This window comes from Anas acuta, chromosome 3, assembly GCF_963932015.1.
Source record: "Anas acuta chromosome 3, bAnaAcu1.1, whole genome shotgun sequence".
In the NCBI taxonomy this organism is placed as follows: domain Eukaryota; kingdom Metazoa; phylum Chordata; class Aves; order Anseriformes; family Anatidae; genus Anas; species Anas acuta.
Genome location: NC_088981.1, coordinates 58,617,365 through 58,643,966, shown reverse-complemented (window position 1 = coordinate 58,643,966; position 26,602 = coordinate 58,617,365). Strand labels below are relative to the sequence as shown.

General features: G+C 39.0%; 1 protein-coding gene across 4 annotated transcripts in view; it reads left to right on the top strand.

Moving 5' to 3' along the window:
• PDE7B (phosphodiesterase 7B) overlaps positions 1–26,602 on the top strand; it is a 175,763-nt gene that overhangs the window by 114,685 nt on the left and 34,476 nt on the right. For all 4 annotated transcript variants that reach the window (XM_068677341.1, XM_068677342.1, XM_068677343.1 and 1 more), the window contains one exon: positions 23,252–23,335. In XM_068677341.1, the coding sequence (XP_068533442.1) occupies positions 23,252–23,335 (84 nt within the window). The remainder of the gene's footprint in view (positions 1–23,251; positions 23,336–26,602) is intronic.

Sequence of the window (26,602 nt, the reverse complement as noted above, 5' to 3'; positions counted from 1 at the left end):
TATGTATTTCTTTCAAACTCTTGATCTTTCTGATTAGACATCAGTACCATTTTTAATTACACTTGTCAATAATGCAGCACATAGGCTGGGTCTCTGGGCTCTGAGAGGACACTCTTAAAAAATCTGTTGCAAGCACCAGCATAATCAGCTGCATTAGCTGATCATCGCCCACTGAAGCTTTGTCGGCAGCCTGGGTTCTTGTACTCACCAAGCTCAAGGTTATGCCATGTAATCTACAAGAACTCCTTTAATATCAGGATGCTTATTCTGAATCTTTTTTTTGGTCCACTGCCACGCAGGGTTGGGTACAGCCAGGGCGCTTTAGCTCCAGCGTTTGCTTCTTCTCTAGGCTTGCAGCTGGAAATTGGAGGCACTCATGATCTATTCTCTTCCTGGCAGCTTTGAGGCCTTCAAAAACTTAAAGCCAGTTTTGGTATGTAATCCTCAGAAGTGTGTTTTCTGAAGATAATCTTTGGGTCTTTTTGAGATGCACCGAAGCTGCAGGAATTAAAAACATCACGTTACTGACTTTCCGAGTGGAGTGACAGATTGTTCCGCCCTGTCCTGGTACCATTGTCTGATACAAAAATTGAATTCTTCACTCCTCATGACATTTCTTTGGGTGCAAAAAGAAATAGAAAGTCTTCATAGCTAGAGCTGATTAATGTCAATTCTGTAATGACAAGATATTTTGAAATTGCGGTCTCATGCCCTTTAGGTGTTTTTTTTCTGTTTAGCAGTCTCCTCTGTTAGAACATGTTTACGGTAGGTACTCTTTTAAACTTGAATTTCTAAAAGGATTCAAAGAAAGAAAACAGGGAAATTGCCTTGACATTCAGTGACAGCTGTAATATCATGCAAATCTTTACTAATGGAGAACAATTATGAAGTGCTCAGAGACGACTGTAATAGATTTTTCACACAAAGGAGAAGGGATGTTGGACCTGCTGTAGAACTGTGAAGAAGTAATTACATATCATCTTTCGTACCTAACAAATGAGATATTTTTAAAGATGTCACACTAGCCGTGACACACCAAAGAACATCGTGTTCTAGGCAGTGGGGTGTTTTGTTTGTATTTACATCTTTCAGAGCAGCCATCTGTACTGCAGCGTTTGTGTGCCCGCAAATTTTGGGCATGTGTCTCTGTTGCCGTTTTCATTTTGTGCAGTTGTTTGGTAGCCTGTTCTTGGGTACATTGCAGCCATTTCGGATCCGTACTGGCTATTGTCTTGCCTCAGCCAATGTGCAAGTTCTTTTTCAAAGCCATTCCTGTTCTGCTTAGCAATGTGACCTCCTTGGGACGAGTATCTCCTATAAAGACTTCCTGTGAAGTTCATCCTAAGTTCTGAGAAGGTTTCACAAAATGTATTAATCTGAAGTTCAAAACTCTAGTGATAGGTAATTATCTATATCTTATGATGATGGAATAGAAGTTATTTAATGCTCTCCTGGTTCAAGAACGTAATGCAGCTTTCTTCTAGCTATTCTGTTAATTTTCATCTGATTTTCAGTTCTCTGAATCAGCACTTCCCTTAGTTAGGAGTGGGTTTTGGTATATACCATTTGTCTCCTGCTTCTGCCGTACTGATTATGAAAAATTACTCTAGGGCAGTGTGCATTGTCCTGACAGATAGAGGGCTTCAATTGCACCTGACTCACCTTCTACTGCATCCAAGTAGGGAAAAAAAAAAAAAAAAAAAAAAAAAGGCATGGTGTGTACTCTGTGAATTTGTGGCCTGGAGCCCAGAATCAGGAGCCACCCCTCCCTTAGGCTGCATTAGGCGAATCTCAAAACTTGGGCCCAGCCCACATCGGTCCATACCACCTTGCTCAGTATGTCGTAGTGATGTTTAGTGCCATGGAATCTCTTCAAAACAAGTCACACTGGGCGAGAGTGGTGGTTTTCATTTGCTTGTCTGCTGTGGTCATCTGAGTGCATCTTTTCACTTATCTGCCTATTGTAGGTATGACAGGTACTGAACGCCTGAGATGCCACCCTGTTCTCCACGTTGGTCCTGAGGTGCAGAAATCTCTTGGAGACTGAAATATTTTAATTTAGGACAAACCTTCTAATTAATAAATGGGTAAATGATTGGTCATGTTTGACTTGAAGGAGTTTTTAAACCTGATTGTTGAAAAAACTTAGATTCTCAGAAACCAGATTCAGTTTCCAGCATCAGTTTCCCACCTGTGAAGTGGATTTTGTATTTCAAAGCAACCTGAGTGTTTCTTGCTATATTTTGGACTGGACAGAATCCACCTGACCATTGTAGAAGGCTTTGTGGAAAGTAACCCTTAACAATACTAGTTGAAAAACTTGTTTTGTAGCCTCGTATATTTCTCCATCTTACTCACTAGTCACATAAGAAATCTTCAGTATTTGTTGGAGACGTAACAGTGTCAGGACCTATGTGTTTTCTTTCAGTTTTTCCTCAAACATCTGTTTTCCCAGTGAATAAAAATGTAAACAGGAGAGTAAGAGGATGGTGTGTTTTCCTGATTTCAATCCTTTTCTCAAAGTTCTTCATCTCAGAATCACACTGTACAACGAAATTTTGGGAACAAGACCTGTTCCTGAAATATTTGCAGTGTTTAAATCTTTGTTTCCCTTGATAAACAACATTCACTGGATCAATCTTGACTAGCTCAGTTCACTGCTGTGGGAGACATCACATCCTAAAGATCTTTAAAGTGTGGTTATACATATTTACATTTCATTTTTCTTTGTGGTCAGCTTTTGTTCCTATTGGAGGGTTGTTCAGGCACTTAGCTGCTCTAATGCTACACCAGCCTGCTTTAGTTCATGGCCAAATTAAGCCACTTTTTGCTCTGCCAATATAGCCTTTAGACAAGTCCTGGATCATGTATTAATTGTTTATCCTTAGAATAATTAATATGTGCGATCTATGGTCAAAAGATAAATAAATAAAACCAAGGACAAAGTACTTGAATTTTACTCCTATACAGAAGTTCCATGTAAACATTTCTAGTGGCAATGTTCATGTAATTGCTTTCCATCTCTGTGCTGATGCTGAGTGATAACTGGGAAACTGATGTGCCTGAGAGAACCCAATTTGTACTGGACTGCTTTTGTTTCTTTTCAGATGAGTCAGTTTTTGTCATGGCTGCCGCACAAATATTTGCAGCAGTAAAACATGGGAAGCATTTCAGGGACAACTTTTGGATAGTATAGACAAATGTGGAGATGACATAGCCAAGCTGAGTAAAATATGTTAGTTCAGTACCTTTCTCTCCAGATGGCACCATGACCTATAATGAGACTACTATGATTGTCTTTATTGTTTTTGGTATTGGGTAGCTCACATGTATTTTCAATTTTAGTGTTTTAAAATATGTATTTTTAACTGAGAGGAACAAATGGATCATGTGTACTCTGAAGCAATTGCATTCTAAAAATCAATTAATGCATGGGAAACTTCAAAGATCAAAGCATCGTATAATGTCTTACGATGGCATGTTGTCTGAAAGATGCCAAATGCCCAACTAGAACCTGACAATGTTTTATATTTTAAAATCTTACAAATTACTGGTGTAAATCTGCCAAGCTGAACAGCTCCAGGAATAAAACATGGCTTCAGTGTCATGCAATTGAGACAATGAGTAGAAGAAGGAACTTTTCCCACAAGATTTAAATTATTTCTGCAAACATATGTAGCGGCTTTCATTAGTTGCATTGATTAGGGAAACTGTTTATCAAAACTTTGTTCTACTGGTGGTTAGCTGCAGTATAGATACCTTTAGGTGAGAAATATCAGGGAAATGAGATGCATGCATCTATATAGCAAGAGATTGCATCCACCTCAGCAGATGAGTGCATACAAGAGGCTGTGGGAAAGCTGTTACAAAATCAAAATATAAATTAAAAAAGCAAACAATTAGTGGGCAAGAGGGGCTTAGATTTGGAACACCACCACCTACCCACCTGCACTTTGCTGAAGGTCTAATGCATCGTGGAGCCAAAGAAAATGTTCATTGGCTCTGAGTACATGAGGCTAAACTGCAGTGTGAAATATGTCCCCCAGACTAGCAATTACAGAACTTCAAGTGAGGTCTTGTAGCTGAGAAGATCGGCTTTTAATAACAACCATATTCTTGTCAGGGATTTGGCAGCCTAATAGTTCAACAGCTCTGAACAGAGGTTAACACTTAAGCAAGACTTCTTACAGGATTTCAAGCCTATTCCATTCCTAATGCAGTTATATTGATATTACAGTGGCATTTTTCAGTACTATCTGAACCCACAGTGTACAAGGACATATTAAAAAAAAAAAAAAAGAAAAAAAAAAAAAGGAACAGCTGGGGAAGTGAAGAGGGGCATTGATTTTTTGTGATGGAGAGAAAAATGGGTTAGATGGTACAGAGTGCTACACCCTGGCTGTCTGCAACCTGCAGACCTGCCTGTGATGAATGGGGGGTGGGGGAATTGACTTCAGAAGAGGCTTTGTAAAGCAGTTGCACTGAAAAAAAAATCAGAGTGAGAACTTTAACTTACAGCAGATGAGGTTTGTAGAGTTCAAGATGTTGTTCTATTTTCTGCCAAAGCAAAGAAAAATAAATTGACATTGCCATAAGAGGTGGGCTTCACTGGTTAGTCTCAGAAATGAGCTCTCAAAATCTTCAGTGGAAATGAGATTTGATGGGATTAAAGCTGATGTAGAAAAAATGATTAGTAGGGTCAGAGACATGGAGAATTAGGAGAAACCCCTCTTTTAGGAGCAGAATTTTCAAAGAATATGGGGGACATACACATCCATGAAGGAACATAATGGAGTTCTCCCACAGAGGAGAGGGGAGATCCTGCTAAACATTTGAGACAAGATGTCTTCTCCATTCCTGGAGGAACAGCTCTAGTGGTAAAGAATCATCCGGAGCTGCCTGCAAGTTTGCCATCCTCTACTCTCAAACAAGCCCAGAATCATAGAATCATTTAGGCGGGAAAAGACCTCTAAGTTCATCAAGTCCAACTGCTAACGATGTTGTGACATCGAGTTAAAATCCCCAGAACCATGCAGGTGGAAAGGCCCTTCGAAGATCTGCAGTCCAACCTGCTGCTCAGAGCAGGTTCTTCTGTGAGCTCAGACCAGGTCACCCAGGGCTTTGCCCAGTCAGGTCTTAGAAACTCCAGTGATGGAGATGGTACAGCCTCAGCGGGCAACCAGTTCTTGAATTCAAGAAAATTCAAGAGAACTAGAGTCTTCCAACTTGCGTGGGAAGACATGAGAGTGTTTCAGGCAGTGTCCCAGACAACTTTGGCAAAAAGTAGGCTGAACAAAACAAACATAAATAGCCTGAATAAGATTATTGTTTGTTTTAAAGGAACAGGTCTGTCATACAGGATATGATGAGGACAAAAGAGGAATACTGAATTACAAGCTGTTCTTTTTAACTTTTGAAAGTATAAAAATTCCGAGAGGAAGAATAGCAAAAAACGGTGCTACACTGTATCGGAGCGGTAGTAATATTTGAAATAATAAGTACAAGAAAAAGTAGTTGGAAATTGGATTGTAAAGACAACAATAAAGGGAATTGTGTATTATGAAGCATAGGATGGGGAAAGGATAAAATACAGCTCTGAACAACTGATCTCTCCTCCTCTGTGCCCTGGTAACAGTCTGTGGCAACTGCAGTGCATCGTTGGTCTCCCAGTGTAGCTGCCCAAAACTATCTTAAAAAGAGACTACTGCTTGGGTGAGGAGAGGTTAAAAAACCCACAGTCAACAAGCTGGGGTGAATTTCCACATGTTGGGGACAGTGGAAAAAAAGAAAAGAGAAAAGGCACCCAGGCGAGTGGGATGTACAACTGAATGGTTAACAAAGGGGGGAGCTGACTGGACCTTCCTTTAAAGGCTAAAACAGAGAAAAGATGAGGCCTTACTAAAAAGACTGGAAAAATAATGAGGGTAATGATTGCCTCTTACTTCAGAGAAATAGTAGTTTTCATCAATGAGCTTCCTACTACGGTTGGTGATATTCAGCAGGTTGTAAAAGCATTAGCCAGGGTTTATGTTTGTGAGAGGGATGTATTTGTGTCCTCAAGATGAAGAGGATAAAAGTGTAGAGGCTTATGAAATTATGGTGAAAAGGTCAGCCAATAAAAATTATTTCAGTAAGTGTTAGAGGGATGAAGTCTTGTCCAAAGTGTATTTTATATGGAGCAAAGACAGATGTATCATCATGCCATTATAAGACATGCATTTATTGAGTGGTCTGAAAGAGACATCTGAGAACACGAGAACTGCTGTTGTGCACAGTCCCCAGATGCTGGAGGGAGATATTTACGCAGCAGTCTGTGCTGGGGTAGAGGCAGTAGGCAGGTTACAAGTCTAGCCCTTCATGGATCAAAATGATAGCTACACAAAGCAGCAAACAGAAAAGTTAGCAAACTCAATACAAGCCTTGTTTAATCAATGCTCCTTAGGAGGAGAAACTCCTCCTCCTGAAAGAAAGTAGAGATATTTGTGATGCCATTAAAGAAAAGAAGAGACTGATTGTCATCTGTATTTCATTCTAGTGAATTGACAGTTCTCACTCCCCCATATTGACAGACTGGTAACATAGCATGTGTGTCTGTATACCCAGCACAGCATACACACAGCAGGGGATGAATTTCACGTCATAACAGAAAAGCTCCACTATGAGCTATACAGTGCCGAACAATAAGTTAGTTATCTGGTAATAGTAAAATATCTGGTGGTCTCTTAACAGAGAAAATGCCACTGAGCAGGTAGAGTGGATGTAGAGGAACACTGCTTTTAGGAAAGTGTCTTTGTAGATAAGTTGCAAGCTCATGTTTCTGCTGTGCAAAAGGGTTATTAGGTTTTTGAATTAGGGGATGGATCGTGGAACGTCTTTAAGCTGCTAATTAACATGGCAGGAGCCTCCGTGGTGTCTACAGCTACAGCAGGGGAACATCTGTCTGCAGCAATTAGGCAGGAGCTTCCAGACTAAAGGGCCGCTCACAGATGGAGTGGATAGCTTGCCAGGCAAATGATGTAGGGCTGTTTATACAAACCCACTTTCCCTCTTAAAAGCAATAGAATAGCAAACACATACCCTTGGCAGTCTTTGGGCATAAAAATAATTATGATAAATCTGAAATGTTAAGTGGCTGCTATATTGGAAAAAAAAATATAGTGGTAGGGGAAAACCCCTCAAATTCATTGAGCAGGGTAAGAACTCATACAAATCTGACACACAACAAAAATAATAATGCAAGGTCTTATTAAAATTTTATTATATTGTACAAACTAAGAAAACCCTTTGGAGAGTAGGTAGAGATGGTGCTTTTTTGGATGTGCAGAACAGTTTTCAGTGAAATGAATATATTCCTGCTACCTGTCTTATTTATTACTTTTGTTAAGATTAGAGAGTTAAGGGAGTTAAAAATTTCTTTCCAGAATCCATCAAATGTATAAGCTTGTTTTGGTCAAGAAATATTGCCCTGCAAGGCCTAGGGTATGAAATCGTCTCAAGATATTTGAAGATAGCCTATGGAGTAGGGTTTGGTGGTGGTGTGTTTTTGTGTGTTTTTTTTTTTGTGTGTCTGTGTATGTGTGTGTTTTTTCCAGTATGTTTATTTTTACTGTATGTAATGTTAATATTTATAAAAAGTTTTCATAATGCTACATGCACCACTGCTGAGTAGATGACATATGATTGCAAGGGAGCTAACATCTGTTTGATTTCAACAGAAAATAAAGACTTAGCAAAAGTAAATAAAATCTTGAAGAAAATAAATAACTTAAAAAAAAAAAAAAGGAAAGAACTTATAACTGGATAGTGAGGAAAGATGTAGAATAGTTGCCCTTTGTCTCTCTTCTCCCTCAGCCCTATCCTAAATGTACTCCAAAGAAAATATTTGTACTCTATCATTACTACTTTCCTTCTCAGTCATGCATATTTTCTGACGATGGTACAGAGGAAAGGCACTGTTGTAGGGAATGGAACTTCTTTTTCTAGTACCTAGTAGTTGTGTAGTAGTGTAACAGTTCCTGTTATATTCTGGTTTAGCTACCTACACTTTTCTGTGAGAAACTTAGAGACAGAAAATCTGATATCTTACCTTTCATAACTGCTAGACAACTATTGCCCAAAGCAGTAATTTACTACCCTACCAAACCTGTGATTTTTTAAAAAGTAGTTCAGTTTTTCCATTACGTATCTCATTAGATTAGACCAATCAAAAAAATAAAATAGGTGACCTGTTTTTTATTTATCCGAATAACTGAAGGATAATCATTCTGTAGCCATAATCTTCTGAATTCCAGTAGATATCATTGTATGATGTAGCATTTTCCTTTCTATGTGTTAATATTGATGATGGATACAAGGCTTGCTTCTTACTAGCAGTTAAATATATTGTATTTTATAAAGCTAATATTAACCTCAATTTTTTGAAATTTCTGCCGATTCCACTCCAGGTTTTTACCTGACTGGAAAAAAAGATAAGATAATAAATAAATTATTTTTGAATGTATTTTGTTGAAAGTGTATTGGTCATTGCTGAATTGCCCTTGCAGCCTGACATGACTGCCGTAGGAGTGCGTGGTGTCACTGCTGGCTTTGAGGAGCAAAGTCCTGTGACTGCTGAATCAAGGTCTTGAATATAAAAAAAAAATTCAAGTTGTAATTTCCAGATCTTTTTCTGATCAGAAGTCAACACTCCTCAGGAATATGCAAAGAGAATACCATGCCTTTATAATTATGATAGGGTACTGTTTGCCTGAGGCTTTTTCCTCCCCCAGCAACTTGTATTTCTTCTTGCACTGACCCCTATGATTCCTCAGACTCCACAGCATCTGAATGCAAGTGCAGCCACTCAGTCAGTTTCTGACAAGAGGGAAAAATCGGGCGCGGTGACTGCTGCCCCTGCCCAGGGGCCTGGTGGAGCACTGGCTGTGCCGATCCTTCAGTGGAAGGCTTGGGGCAACCTGTCCCTTCCTTCTTGTTCCTCCAACTCAGAGCAACACATCTGCATCGTCAGGGGCCCCAGTGATGATGTCAGTTTCTGAGGTAGGAAAATGTGGTCACAGAGAAGATCAAGATACAGGAGGACCTGGGTCACATCCAGAACCCCTTTCCACTTGCCACAGGGGTTGAAAACTTTTTCCCTTTTTATGTGCAAATGGAAAGTTGGTTCAGGAAACTGAGATGTATCTTTCCAGATGAAAAAACAGAACAGCCTGTTCAACTCCCTTGTGGGGAGTAACCACTTGTAGGCACTTCCACTGGCCCTTGTGCAAGAGGTCTCTGCCCAGCAGCCAGTTGCAGCCAGGGCTGCTGAGGCACCTGGTGATGGGCTGACAGCTCTTCTCAGAGCAATCACAAGAGCCAACATGAGGACAGAATGCCTTAATTCTGCACCAGTACCTGATATCTCAGCTCTAGGAAAAAACATTTGCTGAGCTCTATTTTAGAAAAACAGAGAATAGGAACATCTCATGCCGAAAAAACAAACCTGAACCGGGAGCTCACTGCTGCTGTGTACTTGCCATACAAATAACCTGGTGCTGGAAGAAGTGATTTATTTTTTTCTACAACAATCCCTTTATGTTATGATGGTTCCTGTTATATTCTGAAGAGAGAAATACTCAGGCATGAGGTTTTGGGGATGGATAAAAAAGGAAGCTTAGTTTAAGGAGAATTGGAAAATACATGTTTTGACAGGATTTTAGGCACACTCCTGCCTATTGACAGAATTCTAGACAACCTCTTTCTCCATGTAGTTGATACCTGGATCTGTGTTCGAACATCCATGAATACAGTATACATTACCTTGCTACGCTTGTGTGGGGACTAACAGAGTATAGCAATATGCATCTTGTGTTATAGCCTGGTACAAAATGTTAGTCAGTTTTACAATGATGGGCAGAATTTTCTGACATTCTTCACTAATGTGATAATAATGAGCTGGACTTCCGTGTCAGCATGGAACCACATTAGAATTTGACTTTTTTGAAATTCTTAATGTGTTTAGGTCAGTGTTTCACAGCTTTGGTGAGACCTAGCCAAACACCTGAGGAGGGAAGGCTCTTGTGGGGTTTCTAGCAAGTTTCTGAATAGCTTTTCTAAATCTAATTTCTAAATTCTAAATCTAATTTGCGGAACCTTTGCATTATATATCAGTTGAAAGTAGAGTCTCACCAATCAAGATTTTCTTTCATTCAGTTCCTGAATTTTCCTTGGTAATTGTTAGCTACTGAATATACGATTAAGGTAGAGTCTAGGAAAAGCACAGTGTTTTCTGGATGTTACTTTAAGACATACTCAGTGTTTATTCAAGCAGATCTGTTTTGAAGAAAAATACAATCTTACTGATTTTTCTGTGTTATGTCTTGCAATTCCCAGAATAATAATAAAAAAGATAAAATCTCTGCTTAGTATGAATTGCACAAGCATATGAAGAGTCGAGAAATACTTCTTATATGCCTTCACACACGCATGCCAAAAAAGTCCTCGCCAGAGTTATTCTCTCTTGGAATTTACAGGGGTTTGTGAAGAGCAAATACAGAATCACTGTCTTGCTCTTTCTCCTTTAAAATACTGTGTGAGGAGGAGCCTGTGGATTTGGATTGCTGTGTAAGGGATCAGTTCAATGAATCTCTGAACTCTTGGGTTGCTAAATGGTAATTTAAAGGTAAATTTTGAGACAAAATTAAGTTATTGTCTGTACAGTCTATTGTTCCTTTGGGATTTATAAAAACATCCCAGTGTTTTTTGCCTCCACCCAAAAAAGTCTGTTTGTTGTATTCAAAGTTTTAGATTGCAGTTTCCTCCTCTTTCTGAAGGACTTTAGCAATTATTTGAATTCCCTAAGAACATGTTAAAACATGAGACAAAAACCTCAGCTTCTGTTTTCATCCCTCGTTGCGGAGAAAGGCAGTGTTGCAGTGCAGGCTGCCAACAAGAGGACCTGGCATTTCTAATGTAAAATTGTTAGGGCAAGGCAGGTTGTCCTTCCCTCTAGGACGCCTGGCCTTCCCTCCCAAAGGCTGGTGTTTGGTGCAGGGCCGTAACATGACACTGCTATTCATTACTTCAATGTCAAACCCAAGTCTAAATTAGGTGTACATAATTATGGGATGAGGGAAGAAGATGGTGGTGTAAAGGATCACTGAAAGGGGCTCTGGTTACACTGAGCTGTGCTGAATCCTCTCTGCATATCTTGGTGGTTGCTCTCCCTTTCAGATACTAATTTTTTGCAGTTTCTGGAATAAGGGGCTGAGCTAGAAAGAACTGTGCACCACAACAAGGGAAACAAGGGTCTGCAGAATACGAGCCTTTGCAAGCACCTAATTAGATTTGTTGGTCAACAGTTTTCTAATTACAGAAATATGTAACTGATTGTTTTTGTTTGAGCCAATTCATGGTTACCTCTCTTAGGAATGTGCTATGAATAAAGCTAAACTGCTATTTAATTTTACTTTAGATAGTAAATATTTAATACAAATGAACCATAAGCGTGAAGAGAATGCAGAGAGTAGGCTAGTGTTAGAGTAACCTGAGACTGATCCAGAGCTTACTCTTGTGCCCACCCCAGAAGCTTTTCTAAGTTTTTAGATGTTGGATGCTTATGTATGTAGCGTTCACAGAAGATGGTCCACATCAGCAATCTGTTGAAGCCTAGTGGTCGTTTTCCAGCTTTGATATATACAAACTGCCTCAGAGGAGGGTGTGAGAAACACGAGAGGGGGCTTCCATGAAATATCCTGGCCACAGAAAGTTTGTATTAATTTCCCCAAGCTACGGAATAGTTCAGTATTGATCATATCTGAATATCTTTAATGACCTGGTAGTATTGTTGAAAAATGGCCCTCTAATATTTTTCCTTTTTAAATTTTGAAAAACTTGATCATTGTGTTTGTTAAAATAGGCATTGATTTTTATTTACTGAAAATGCAGGTTTCAATAAATGAAAAATACTGGTTTTGTATTTAAATTAGTATTATCACAGTATTAATAACATCATAATATTGTTTATTTTTATAAATTAATATGGCTGTAAATGCATTCCCTCACATTCATGTTTATAGGGAGGCTTCTCTTGGTACATATAGGTTTATATATAGACATACATGCTCAGTCCTTCAGTTTGGACTGCAATACACAGAAGAAGAAGAACAGAACAGTGAAAGCATTAGTTTTAGTTTCCCCTAGCCAAAAAAAAAAAAAAAAAAAAAAAAGACTGAGACAGAATCAATCTAGTTTCATTAACATAGAGTGTTAGAAACACTTTGTGGTAACCAACCTGAACTTTCCTTTTCTTAGTAAATAAATTCAAGGTTATCCATGTTAGAAATGGAAATGTTTGCAAGAGATAGCATATTCACTTAATTCTAACCAGGCTAGGATTCTGGTGTTTTTATGTTTTTGTTTTCAAGATCTAATTGATAATAAACAAGGTATATATGTTGTTTAAAAAAAATACAGTGTAAAAACAGGAAGAGAGAGGCGTTTTCCAAGCTGTAGAACAGCCAAGATCTGCTTCCACTTTATGCAGTTTTATTCCTGTGTCTAGCATCAAAATGAAAAAGGTTCCACTCCAAATATTTGTATTATCTACATATGTCATTTTTATTGTTTTCTATCAGAAAAACATTCTTATAAGAAAAAGGCTTTTTTACCAAAATAATATTTTCTGATGAAGAAATATTACATGATAAAATGTGGGCTAGTTCAGGAAATACTCGTCTGGAATAAGCGAATGATACAGGGGTCCAAAACACCTTATTTTGGACAAAGTTCTCTTGCCTTATTGTTCAATAATTCACTGAGTTATGGAGTTATTTGTATCACAGAGAAACTAAATCAGATTCAAAACAAAATGAAAGAAGGTTTGCAGCTGTTGGCCACAGATAATGGTTTTGAATACAAAAAAAAAAAAATAAAGTCAATGATGATGGACAAACAAAAGTCAAATAAAAGACCTTCATTAATCTCAAATATTTGTTGGTGCAGTCTCAGGTGTAGGGTACAACTCTCATTCAAAGCAAAGCTTCAGGCATTGAGCAAAGTTTTCTCCTGCAAGACATTCAAGGCATCTTCTTGTGCTGCCAAGACAACAAGCAGCACTTCCTTCCCCACCTTCCTTATTCACTGCTGTCTCCCAGCCATGGAGACTCCTGGGGGAGCCCCATCAGCAGGGCTAAGTAGTGGCCAATGCTGATGAACATACCATGCTCCAGCCTCAGGAGAAAACAGTAAGTTGTGGGGAGGCTGAATTACCACTGAGGCAAAGAGAAGGGAAGGAAGAAAAGTCACGCCAGAGATTGGAATATATATATATACGTACAGTGCAGAAGGGGGGTGGAAAAGAGGAGATGAAGAACGTGTTGCAACTGATGAGTTAGGATGATCCTGTGGTTAATGCACAAGACTGAGACGTTTACTTTAGTGTCTCACTTGATTATGTCTATAAAGTTGATTCCATACTGATGTACCTTGAAGTGTTGTGCAAGCATCATATGATCTTGAGACAGAAAGATACAGCAAGACTGTCTGAATCAATAGTAAATCTCTTCTTGTGTGCAGTGAATTGGCAGCCAAGCAATTCTAGTACAACATAAAAAGGGAGTAAATCCTAAATTCATACTCAACTCTTCCACAGGCAAGGCTGCCATTGTGTAAAAACTATTAAGAGACACTCAGATTTGGATGATGTTAAGCATTACAGGAGTAGGCGATGTGTTGTTGCAATTGTAATTACTGCATTACTACTTACAGTTTTGAATATATATCTGTTGTAGTTTTACTGGAGATAGAAAGCATAGAAATCTTGTGGGCAAAGCCATGGAAAAAGAGAGGAATTTTCTTGGATGTCCTCTCAGAGTTGAATATGGTTTGGTTTTTTTGATGGTATGAGCAAAAACTTCTACACTGAATTTCTTTGGATGTTGTATGACTTAACTGTTGCTAGTATGAAAAACAAAGATAAGTAATGTTTGTGTAATGGTGATGTAGAAACCATGACCTGGACTACAGGCACACAATACTGCTGGACCACTGTTGCCCTGCATCAGAAAGCTTAGTGTCTACACAGGACAAACAAAACACAGAAACGGAAAAGCAAGGCATGGAAAGGACATTATTTGTTCCATAGGAAACCAGGAAATGAGCTGAGGACTTATAATTGTCATCCTGTGTTTAAAGTTCAGGAATGTCCCCTCTTTTTCTTTCACAGAAATGTTACTCTCAGATTATTAAATGTTTCCCAAAAGCAAGCTCCAATTGTTCTATTCAGCTTCAGAGTTATAATTCTTCTGTTCATTAATTATTAATAACATTTTATCAATTATTATTTTATACAAGTATATCAAATATATCAAATTTTAATCATTGACTATGTTAGATACATGTGGACTGTAGCATCAAATGGTTTCTGCTTGTGTACCTAATAGTGCCTGAACAGCAAATGAGAACGATGCCTTGTGGCTCAAGTAACCCATCATTGCAACCAACCTATAAAATGCATGTACTTGCAAACAGTTCTTCATGAGGAACTTGTAGAATGAAAAAGATTCCATTAACAATGCACATTAAAAAAATCATTTAATAAACATTATAGATAGGTAAGCAATGAGAATGAAGACCAGTAAAGCAACCTTAGTGGAACATATGATTACCTCAACTTTCTGCAGAAAAAAGAAACTATTTTTCCACTGTAAAACCTGCATTGGCAGATTCAGGGAGTTACGTCGTGTCCTTACAGTGGAATCATTATAAGCATTGATAATGCTCAAATCAGAAATCCTTATAGTAGAGAGAGAGAGACGCCACATGCAAAGGGGTTTCTGAAAGAGCAGCCATCTCTAGAACATTATTTCTGGTAAGGAAATGATTTATAGTTTGGATGGCTTAGGGTCTGGGTGTAACTGTGAGTGAAGAAAACTCTTATCTTTGGGGCACTGGCAGTACAAGTATTTTGGCCTAATGCACTTCACCTATAGATCAGAACTCTAGACCTGTTTTTAGCATTGGTCTTAGACAAAACACAAATTCCTTGTGATTTTTCTTTTACACAGAATCAAAGTCATTATATTAAACTACTTAACCTATTTTGGCAAATTTGCGTATATAGTATTGGAAGTGTACAAGCCTTAGAAGTTTGTTATTAAATGCATGTTTATTTTAGTAGTTCAGAGTCTGGCAGAAGACTACAAGAAGTACAATTTAAACAATTAATGATGTGTTTATGCTATATTTTATTTGGGAGAGAGATAAAAGTAACATGACAGTAAGATATTATCTTCAAAGTTGCCATGGCAATGCAGCCTACCTGTTGCTAAGATCATGCTGTAGCTGATGTTATTACCTTTATTACAGCTCTTAACATTTCAGAACATATCCTTTAGTTTTTAAGGCATTATTTGAGATTTAACATCATGTGTGAGAAAACCAGTATGTCTTGCCACTTCCCAGAAGGGCTCTCGTGCAGCAGTAATGGTGGCGATAGGAATACCTGAGTCTGCTTACATAGCTTCCATCCTGCAGCACAGAGTAATTTGCAAGCTATCTAACAGTGTAGAAAGACAAGAATTATCTAGATAGTTCAGTGCCCTAGCTATATTAATATCATCTTTCTCTGGAAAGTCAGTAATCAATGTCTGGAGACAGAAGACACTAACGGGATAATAATAATGAAATATAAAAACCTCAAAATACAGACAGATGGTTCTTAGCACTAGAGCTAGAAATGATAACATTCAGATTATGAAAAGGAGCCTGTCCGCAGCAAGTCTGGTTTCCTGATCCAGCAGAGTGCTCTGGGACCTCTTTTACTACTCTGAGTGCTGATGCTATTCTGGACCACAGCAGCAGTGAGACTCTCAAGATGCCATCAGTGAAAGGCTGCTGCTTGTGAGTGCTATAAGCTTCAGGCAAGAATGGGAATTATAAATGGATCACTCAAAAAAGCAGAATCACATCTCCTCCTAGCTTCTTGTTCTCACAGGCTTTCATTTTCAGCTTTCAGTAGTGCGTTCAGCCCTCTACATAGCAAATGCTAGATGTTTACGATATAGGAGAAGCAAAATGTTTACCATGGTTGTCTGTGCTGTCTCCTTCAGGAACAGAGGTGGAGATAGATGATTTCTGCCTTTTGCATTATAACACGATAATTACACATGTCTCTGTGCTTTCTGTCTTTTTTTTTTCTTTTTTTTTTTTTTTCCTTTTTTTTTTTCAGGACCTGCCTCATGCTTTTAGTTCTGTAACTTTGTTCTTTGCTGCCAGGTACCAGAGTCTGTCTGTCTTTTCTTTTGTATACAAAAGCCATTGGCTGAATTTTTCAAAATTCCTGCTGGCAAACTCCAATGTCTCAATTTTTCATTTCTCCAAACTAAAAAGTTTGCTTGTGAATAAGCAGTCTGTGTGATTTACCCATGTTCTTATGCTCCCTTTCTGTCTTTGTATTCTGTGGTTCAGCACTTGATGCAAACTCTATATATAAACTTTTGGATGTGGGGCTAGAAAATACTGAGCGTTAAGTATCACACTGTAGTATCAAGGACCTAGTTATTTCAGTAGTCCAATTAGTGTTGCTTAACAAGTGTGATTTTTCTTTAACTGAGCTGTGGGATTATAGGGCACAGATGAGATTACACTGTATTTATTTGAGGGTGTGCCTTCACACATTGGTGGGAACTGAAGGTGTGTGTATCTATTGCATTTATTACAAAATAAGTCTTAGCAGTCACAGGGCTAATCATAGTTCAAAGCCTTCTCACAGATAGGAGGCTTGATGTGGCTTCAGCTGCCTGAACACGATCTTCATAGACAAAGTCTTGGATTCTTCCCTCATCGTGCTGCGCTTATAGCTGTGGCACCAAATTTAGGAGCAGAGGTGTCCTAGACTCAATCTGCAGTAAAAATCAGAAACATGCGGCTTTAAAGGCAATCAGTCTCTTAAGCATTAGTCACTGGGCGGAGGCACCTATTCTCTTCACTGACTTACACCTAAGGTTACATGAAATACATCTGACCTTAAGGCAATAATTCATAGTGCATTATCAAGCTCAGAAACAATTGTAAGCATTTCCAATGCAACATAACAATTTGGAAATATGACATTTTGGAAAGTTACCTTCTTTAGAACATGTAGGATTGTCTGTTGTAATCGTCTCTCACTATTATTTCAGTTGTATGTAGCTACTTATTTCTGCAAGCTCCGGGTTTGCTCAAGCAAGAACCGACAGGTATGGGAAGAGGACAGTATGGGTGCTGCTCAAGTATCTGAGTTTCTGATGACTGCTGTTACCTGGCTCTCTGCGGCAGCTTCTTCATCCCCTTGGATGTCAGTTCAAAGGCTGCATGCTGTAATAATTTTGCCTCAAGATATTTCAGTTCAAAATCCTTTCTCCTGAGTTACTGATACAGTTTAAGGAAGGATTTCAAAGGTGTCTGTGAAATACTTTAGTTACATTTACTCTAGATGTCCATTTGCCAGACTGGACGAGCTGTTAAAGGCATGCCTGTGGACCCAAGTGTCTTCCTCTGGCTATATATATAGGCAGTGCATCAGCGTGTAAGTGATCTCACCAGGACACTTTTAGTACGGAGGAGGGTTCTACAAGCAGATTTCTGTTCCAGCATGTGTCCAGACTGGCAGAAACAGCTCTGATAGCATTAAGAAAATAAGATACAGCAGGTGTACAGATTCTGGTCAGTAAAGGAGGGCAGAAGTTACAGCTACCTGGTACAGTCAGGCAGTGCAAGTTGTTCATGCTTGACGTAAGAGCCACAATTTACTTTGAATAGAGTTTTGTAAGAAAACAGAGGATGAGTAAAATGTTTAATTTGCAACTGTTGCAGGTCTGGAGATGGAGTTTTGAAAAGCTGAAACTCAAGTAACTGACAGGTTAAAAATAATAATAATAGTAGCCCAAAATATTTGTTATCTAACTGACTTTTTCCTTGAAATTGAAATCTCCACAGAGAATGCCTGTTTTCACAGATCTCAAGTTTAAGTTTCTCCTTTGTAAAAGGAAACAGGCAAAACTTTTCAAACTTTAATTGAAGCTTCAAGAAAGCTGCAGTACTAGTACAAGTATTAGTCTGTTCATTTATTTACTTATCAGCCTCTGAAGCTTGTGTGTTCACAAGGTAGACCACTGCGAGGGGAATTAAGTGATTTTCTGTGTCAGGTTCTACTCCACCATTTTATCCCCTTTTGGTAAAAAGGGACTATCAACAGTTGTCTTCCTTTGTAAAACCTTCTGAAACAAAGCTGCAGAATGCATTGAGTGAATACACTACTTGAGAACTAATTAGGACGGTAACCAGCAATGGCAGAGCCATGCATCATATGGTTCAGAAAACTTCATGGTTGGGAACATTCAGGTACTTAAAACTTTGGTGCATACAAGTGGAGTGAGGTGCCTTCCCCAGTTTCTCCCACTGGAAAGGAGAGTCGTCCTGACTCCTAAAGGTCTAATGTCAGTCATTGTATCTGCTCAGAGGAAATGTTCTTGTTCACTTTCAATCTTATGCACATGAGGAAATCAGCAAAAAGCACTTTCTGCAGACAGGAATTTACAATTATAATCCTTACAACACTAGGAGAACCGAAGGAAAATAATCCAAACAAGTAAAAGTACAAATCACCATAAACAAGCAATAAACATCTTCAAATTAAAAATAATTCAGTAATTCTGCTACTTGTTCTTAATCTAACTTTTATTTGCAGCTTGCCAACTTTTTACGCAGCAACACTTTCCTCTTTTAGAAAAGTTTCCACCCAAACCAGAATGATGTTTAAAACATTACCAGCTCATCTTCCTCCATCTGAGAAATCCCAAGCCTTTTCATAACTGAAACAGTGAAGGAGCCAGGGACTCTGTGGAGTCCACTAGAGGCCTTATTACTGCCCCTCTGTTTTCCATGGAGAGCGCTCAGAAACTGCAGGATGTGTCCTAAAACAGTCATCTTAAGAAATATTTGGATGAAAATTGTAGAAAAGTCTGACTAGAATAAATACTTGTAACCTCCTGTGAATTTTCTGTGGTATTCTGACTTACCACATGGAGCTGTATACTAAATAAAATCAATAATTAGATGGCTCGTCCCTACTTCTGCTGCTGCATGAAGCTGCTTAGTTGTTTTGTCCCAGCTTCAGCCCTGTTTTCTCTCTTAATTTGTTGTGCTTGCTCAGTGAAATTGAATCCCACGTCATTTCAGGCAAGCCTTGGAGAAGTTGTTTTCCTCGGTGCAGATGGCTCTTTTCTCCAGATGTACGAGGCGGCTCAGAGCTGCCTCCTTCTTCTCTTAACCCTTTTGCCCGTCTTGAAGCCACGCTGCCCTATTGGTGCCGTAGCCCCGTGGCTCTTGCCCCATATCTGATTTTCCCGTGACTGCAGGCTGCCATGCGTGTCAGTCACATGCCATCAGTTACCTAATGTGCCACACAGGCTCCTGTTACCTAACACAGCTTTCTTCGTTTTGTTTGCTTTGTTTTCTTATCTGTTTGTTTTAACGAGGACAAAGTAAAACCGAAGTGTGCTGCAGCCACTGGGAGATGTCTCCGCTGGAAGCTCTCGTGGTGGCTTGGCTGCACAGCTCTTTGTGTTTGTGACTGTAAATGTTCCAGCCACACAACTCCAGCCCAGAGGAGCCAGAGAGGACCTGTACCCTTGCCGTTTCCCTTCACCCTGTTTGTTTCACTTGGGAACACAATGAGCTGTCAAAATTTCCTGCCTTGTTTCCACAGAATCCTTCCTTTTGCTCCAAAAAGGATTATTTATCTAAAGCTGCTAATTGTATAAATTGTCAGAACAATTGCTTAGCTTGATTTTAAGGTGGAGAGCAAAGACATGTAAAGGTCTCGTGACCTGATGAAAGTTCCCCTCAAAGGTCATCTGTCAAAGAGCAAAAGTCTGGTGTGTTGCCGCTAACGGCCCTTGCCTCTCAGAAATTAAAAACCATGTGGTGTGGTACACATCTGGTGCAATCCCTACTTTTAGTATCTCTGCTGAGTGTACTTATGTGTAATTAAAAGCAATAGAGAAGAATATAAAAGTTTTCCAAATCAGTGCGCCAAGTTAAAATAGAGGAAGGCAGGTGTGGTTGATTTAGCCCACCACCACTTCCTAACTAATCTTTCTCTAATGATGTAGAAAGAGACTAGGTGGCACCTGGCGAAGTATTTTGAAATAACAGATTGATGAGGTAGAGCTACTTGATAACATCTTTGACTCATCAGAAACTTGCCTTTCCTGAGGGTAAAGTTAATGATCCTGGAATATAAGGGTTTTAGTGGCTTTGACTATGCCAGTGGGGATACAGATTTATTCTGCATATAGATTCCTGTAATGCTAGACACAACCCAGACTTCTATTGTCTAAAAAATGTAAAAGGACAAAAATAGTTGATAGGAAACATAAGTAATTTTCCATGACTTCAGGAACCTCAGGTTTGCTGGTTAAAACTCATTCCCATTTTCTTAGTTTGAAGAGCATGGGTCTGATAGCAAGTTGATTGGTCATCGTGCATAGCCCTTAACTATTTCAGGTCATCTTTCAAAAATTTTCATTAGTTCTCTCCTGCTTCTATGCTAAGATCATTAATAACATTTAAGACTGTTCCCAATACGAATCATTTAAAGACCATGTAGTAATTGTTCCCAAGCAGAAGTTTCCTTTCAGTGCACCTTGTTATCTTCTTGCCTTTAGTCTTTTTCCAGCTTACACTTTTTGTACTTATCTCTTGCCTTCTCTCATGTGCTTGATGAAGTCCATATGGCTGAAATACACTATAGTGTTGTTGTTTTTCTCTCTTGCCTAACAGTTAGCTATTTTATTTGAGGTAATTCAAAATCAGATTTTATCTTATATGGTCTACCTTTGGCAAGCCCACACTGTGTTTTCTTCTGCATTCCAGTTGTCTCCCTACCTTTAACATTCTCCTCATCAAAATTTGGAATCATACTGTTAAGATGAGAGGCAGATTTCCCATACATAACCATGTATGATTTTGCTATTCTCCAGTACTCACTCTCTTTCATGTCCAGAGAGAAAATCATCCTTTCTGGTTTTACGGTATTGTATGGTTGTTAGAGGTGGTTTTTTTTTCAGATTTTTGGAGTTGGAATTTCTCTTTTTTTCTTTCAAAGTATTTGTTGATTTAGTCAGGAGTGACATGTTTATCAGGCTGTTAATGCAGGGGGTTATTTGCAGTTCCCTGTTAATTCATTGGTGCATACAGAAAAAACAAAATCCTCAATCAAGGCATGCTCTGAATTTACACCCGTTCTTAATTTGCTGATGCTTGTATTAGTGACAGGCTCAAGCCTGTCTGATTTTTATTTATTTATTTTTTATTCGTATAATGTGCACCATATGCTTGCCGTTATTACTTTTTACCTGCGTGAATCAGCCAATCTGATCGGTCTACCTGTGGTAGTGAGCAGTGCTTTTAGATAAGGGTGCTGGTTTGGGAGCTCTGATTCATGAGTGTTGATGGATCTCACTTCAGCATTTTACAAACCCCATTTGCCCCACCCTTCTGCCCTTTAAGACTCAGGAATAGGTTTATATGCCTTTGTTACCACAGTTGCAAGTGATTTGAAACTTCTGATGAAGGTAGACCCCTGCTGTTTTCATACCTTTGAACTGCAACAGCTGAAGAGCAGGCAGAGGTTTTCACCTCCTGACATCAGAAGGGATAAGTGGGGTCAACAGCAGCTTAGAGGGTTTGGGGCTGGTTCCTCAGCTAGCAAGAGAGCTGCAGGTTGGCAGGCATGGATGCAGGGAGCACATGTTCTGTCTCTAGAAACAAAACAACAAAACAAAAATAAGGATCAGAGAAAATACATTCGTATTCTTAATCTAAAGTGACTGTGTTTGATGTATTCTTAATTTGAGTGCACACTCTTGTCTTTTGTACCTCTAAGGACCCCTAGAGGGCACAGAAGTTTTTCTCCACCTCAGATAGTCAACTTAATCATTCTGCTTGGCTTTCTTCCCTTATGCATAATTGTAAGCACATTTTAAGTGAGCATCGGATAGAAAAAATAACAGCATATAACTAGATCCTTCTTTCATGCTGGAAGATGTTTTCTTGTTTTTAAATATAAGCAGTAGAAACTTGCACTAGCAGCCAAATTCTTCAATAATTTTTGTTTATATTAGTCAGATACCGCATTTGTATCCCAAAGGAAGCTCAATTCAAAATAACTAATAATTCATAATTTTGTGAACTTCTGAGAGAGAGGCCTGCAGAGTGAGCTGTCTGGAAGTACTGTGGGTACATTTTCAACGTGATGGTCTGTGCTCCTGTGGAGGAGCAATCGGTATTAAAAGAACTACAGTACTCTGATATAAATCCCTAAAATATCCAAACTTAATCTTATTTAAGAATATTTAAGGTATTGGTCTGATGAATTTTCACACAAAGAAGTGGGGAAATTACTGTACAAGATATTTAAAGTTAGAGAAGTGTAAAAGTGACATCTGCTTCTGCTACTTCCTATCTACTTCAAAAGAGATTTTTGTACCGCTTGTGCATGCTGAGTAGTGTTTTGCTTTCTCAAATGAGTTTTTTCATTTCATCAATGCTACGTGGCAAGTCAGGTATTAATCAACATGAATTACACAAGGATATTAATTCGTATCATCGTATTGTCACTTCATAATGCTACATACTAAATTTGTAGAATAATGCTGGGAACATCAGGTTTTGGTTAAATAAAGCAGCTTCTGTGTATGAGGAGAAGGCAGATGATGTTTTCCAGAATGCTCAAGGAGCAGAAAGTAAAACAAAAACAAGCAAAATGGAAAAAAAAAAAAAAAACTCATACTTTGGGTCTATTTTTTTTTTCATTATCTAATGATTTTGAGACCAGTCCCACAGCTTTGGAGGTCTGCTGGCCCGTAAGTCTAGTCCAAGGTTTAACCTTTCATGTGTGATGCCGTTACAGTGAACGTTCAACTGGTCTTTGGACAAGAATACTAGATATCTACTATACTCCAGAAATGCTGAGAGTGTTCTCAGTACACAAGAAGCCGTTCCATAGGAAGAACATGTTTTTTCTTGTGGCTTTTTCTGATAAGAGGATCAGCTGTACTGCTTTACTCAATTACCCAGGGATGTCATGGGAGATGATTTTTTTTGGTCCTTAGTTTTCCCACTGGAGGAGCATCGCGTCGTCATGTTGAACAGAAAATAGATCTAGCTCTAAACAGTGGAGGAAAGCAGCTGCCCCTATTAACGTCTCTGGGGATCTTGTGTTTTTCAGGAGATGCACGGGTGAGAGGTCAGACAGGGGTTCTCTCCGAGCGCCGCGGCTCCTACCCGTTCATAGACTTCCGTCTTCTTAACAGTAAGTGCAACCCTTCCTTTGCAACTGAATTTAAAAAACATCTGTAATTTTTTTTTAAATCAGTATTGAAAGTACATGAATGGAAGTATCTCATTTCATACATATCTGTTGTTCAGCTGTCTTCATGCAGTCAGCATTAATAATTCTGTTATTTCCACGTAGTGTTTGACTGTGAAATGTTTTGATTACATGAACAGTGTCCATAATGCAGAGTACGTCAAGTAAATACCATAGTGCCATGGAGCGTGTTTGGGGGAGGTGGGGGCAGGGGGGTGTTTCAGAATTAAAAAGATAAATCCCTATGTCCTTTAGCCTCTTAGCCAACAGTTGGAACAGATTTATGCGAGTCTGTTATCCGGTCATATAGAATTGGCACAGAAGGGGAGCATGTGACAGCGCTGACCAGTGGTTTACAATAACATTAATTTTTCCAACAATTAGAACCCAATCCAAAGCCCCATGGAGTCTTCTCATTGACGTCAATAGATTTTGGGTCAGGCCAGCAGTGAACATCTGTTAAAAATAATCTTAACCTCATTTTGATTGAAGTTATTTTGCCACTGTTGTAAATAAAAGAGGGTAAATTTAAAAGGGGGAAAAAAAATCAGGATACAGTTTTTTGTTTTGGTTTGTTTTTTTTCACCTGATGAATTCTCTATAATGATGCAAGCCAAGTAGCCAGTGTGTAAATAAATAAAATAGAAAACAGAGAGCTCTTAGTCTTGGGCCTTACAGCATTGTCTGGATGCTGTACTAACTCCTGTGTTCAGACACAGGCAAATTGCAATGTGTCCCCATGTACAGTACAGATCACTCCATTTAACCTCTGAAACAAAAGTTATTCACGGTCTTCATCAAAACAGACTGAAACTCCAACAGTTTGTTTAGTGATTACAGTTTTAATCTTCCAGCGATTATGTTTTTCATTAAAAAGCAATTATGAAAACAAAGTTTTAAATCTTCTTTCTGTAACTGCTTTCCAGAATAACTGGGAAGAGAAAGGAGGTAGGTGGCTGGAAAGGGGAAGAAGAAGACCAGCTGTGAAGGGAAAGGTCTGGCTGGAGATCAGGAGAAGGAGCAGCTGATAGGAAGGGGAGGACTTGGGCTCCGATCTGCTGCATTCGCACGAGCTGGCGAGAAAGTACTGCAGTTTGGCAAAGTGTTTGCTTTCAGCCTTGCTCATAAAAGGTGTTTTCTAGGTCATAAGTCCATCAGAGTGCTTGCTATGGCTGTGGTAGAAAGGCATAACGGATAACATGTGTCCAGAAAATTTCCCAGGACAAACAGGGAACAACACGCTGATTGAGCAGACCTCTGAGGATAATTTAGTCCTGGTTTGCCAATGAAAAATGGAAGAAAAATCTGTTTTAGGCTAGCTGGAAATATTGTTGTTGACTAAGAGAAAATAAAGAGAAAAAAAGAAGACTAAGAGAAAATAAAAACAATTCTCATTCATGAAGTAGAAGTGAATTTATATTCACGTTTCAGTATGACTAAATGCATTCATTATTTCCTTTCTATTTTGAATACATGCACATTATTTAAAATTCTCATTATATGTTCTTTCCCTGGTTAAAGAAACCAAAGAAACTTTCAGCTTTCTTTTTTTCCTGGAAACAGGGCTTTTGCTTTTATCCCTTGTAGATGAGTCCTGCCATCCTCCAGGTCCTGCCAGCTTGAGGGAAGTGCTCGTGCTGCTCAGGGGTAGTCTGGGGAGAGGCCCGGGAGGAGAGAGGACTGATGAATTCTCTGCCTTTGATCATACAAGCAGCAGGGCAGTCTGCCGAACTCTTCTGCTCTGGCTGCTGAGCTTAAAAAGAGATGCCTCTCTCTGCAGGCACCTCTGCTCCTACGTGGGCAGGGCAGCCAGGTTTTTTATGTATCTTTGTTCTTTCTTCTTATTGCTTGTCCTTCATCTGAAAGAAGCCACTAAGTCTGATCAGGATCTCTGCAAGAAAAACTAGTGATCCTGATTTTGGATTTCTCATTTTGTTCAGATTTTTCTGTGCTTACTGTTTTCTGCCTGGGGAGTGGTAGCAGCTTAATTTTTCACTCCAAAATGAAGTGAGATTTCTAGGCACAAGGCTACCATCTTTGTAGGTGTTCACTGTGCCTGGCTCACTTGGTGGCCTACAGGTAAATGAAGACCCTCGCTGTCAGAGTGCACAAATGTGTTTTGCCAGGACGTAAACAGGCTTCTATATTATTTGTTCATATATATCCATCTATCAAATCAATTTCTTCTGTGCATATCCTACAAGCATCAAAAAACATGGTAATACACATCCTAATGAAATATGCATAAATGTCACTACTGCATTTTTTAACAGTATCTAATACTTACAGTGAATTTTTGGCACAATGTTATATTTGTTTGGGGGCAATAACTGATAGTCAGCAACTAACTGTATATTGAAAGCTGCTACAGTAAGAGAGGGATGAGGCAGAGGAAATTTTATGGTAGATATCCTCAGAAGTTATAAAGAAGTGGATCATAAATATTATTCCAGCTTCTCACCAACTCAGACAAATGGAGTTTAAATAGTTCCCTATACCATGTGAAATATTATTCCAAGTAACAGTACTGCCCTTGTTTTAAAGTACAAGAAAACACTAAAGCTCACTCTTAAATGAAGACTTAAAGTTTTCTTAAAAGATTTCAGGACATTGCAGTTGGGTGTTGCACAGTATTACTTACATGTAACCTTTTGAACATGCTTACAGATTCAAATTAGTGGATTTTTCCCTACTTTGGCTAGCAAGGGTTAACACCAAATAGACCATATCTGTTGTTTTTTCTGGATTCCTGTAGTAAAGTCGCTGTGTAATTTAAGACACTGTTAAGTCTTTTTGGATAGGAAAACTTCCTGTGTTCTCAAAATGTGATCTTCTATAGCCATAATCAAAGCCAACTGGATTAATGCTAGCTTCTTGCTGTTTGAGCTAACATCTGTGATGCCATCTAAATGTTCCTCCAGTGCCTCCCTGTAATATACAGAAACTTGGTGGGCATTATTTCACCTTGTCAGTGCCACACCGTGAGGACCATGAGTATTTTACAGCATCCTATCTGGAGGAGATGCAAGGCTTTAGCATCCTCTCTTTACTGGACCTAGTTGCGAGCTTTCCTTGAGATGTAGTTGCACCCATGGCTCTTGGGGACTGTAACATAATTCTGGAATTCAAAACTGCATGTGAAATATTTCCTCGCCACAAGATCATCTGCTATGTTCTGTGCTGGGGGGAACCACAGCCACCTAAGTGCCT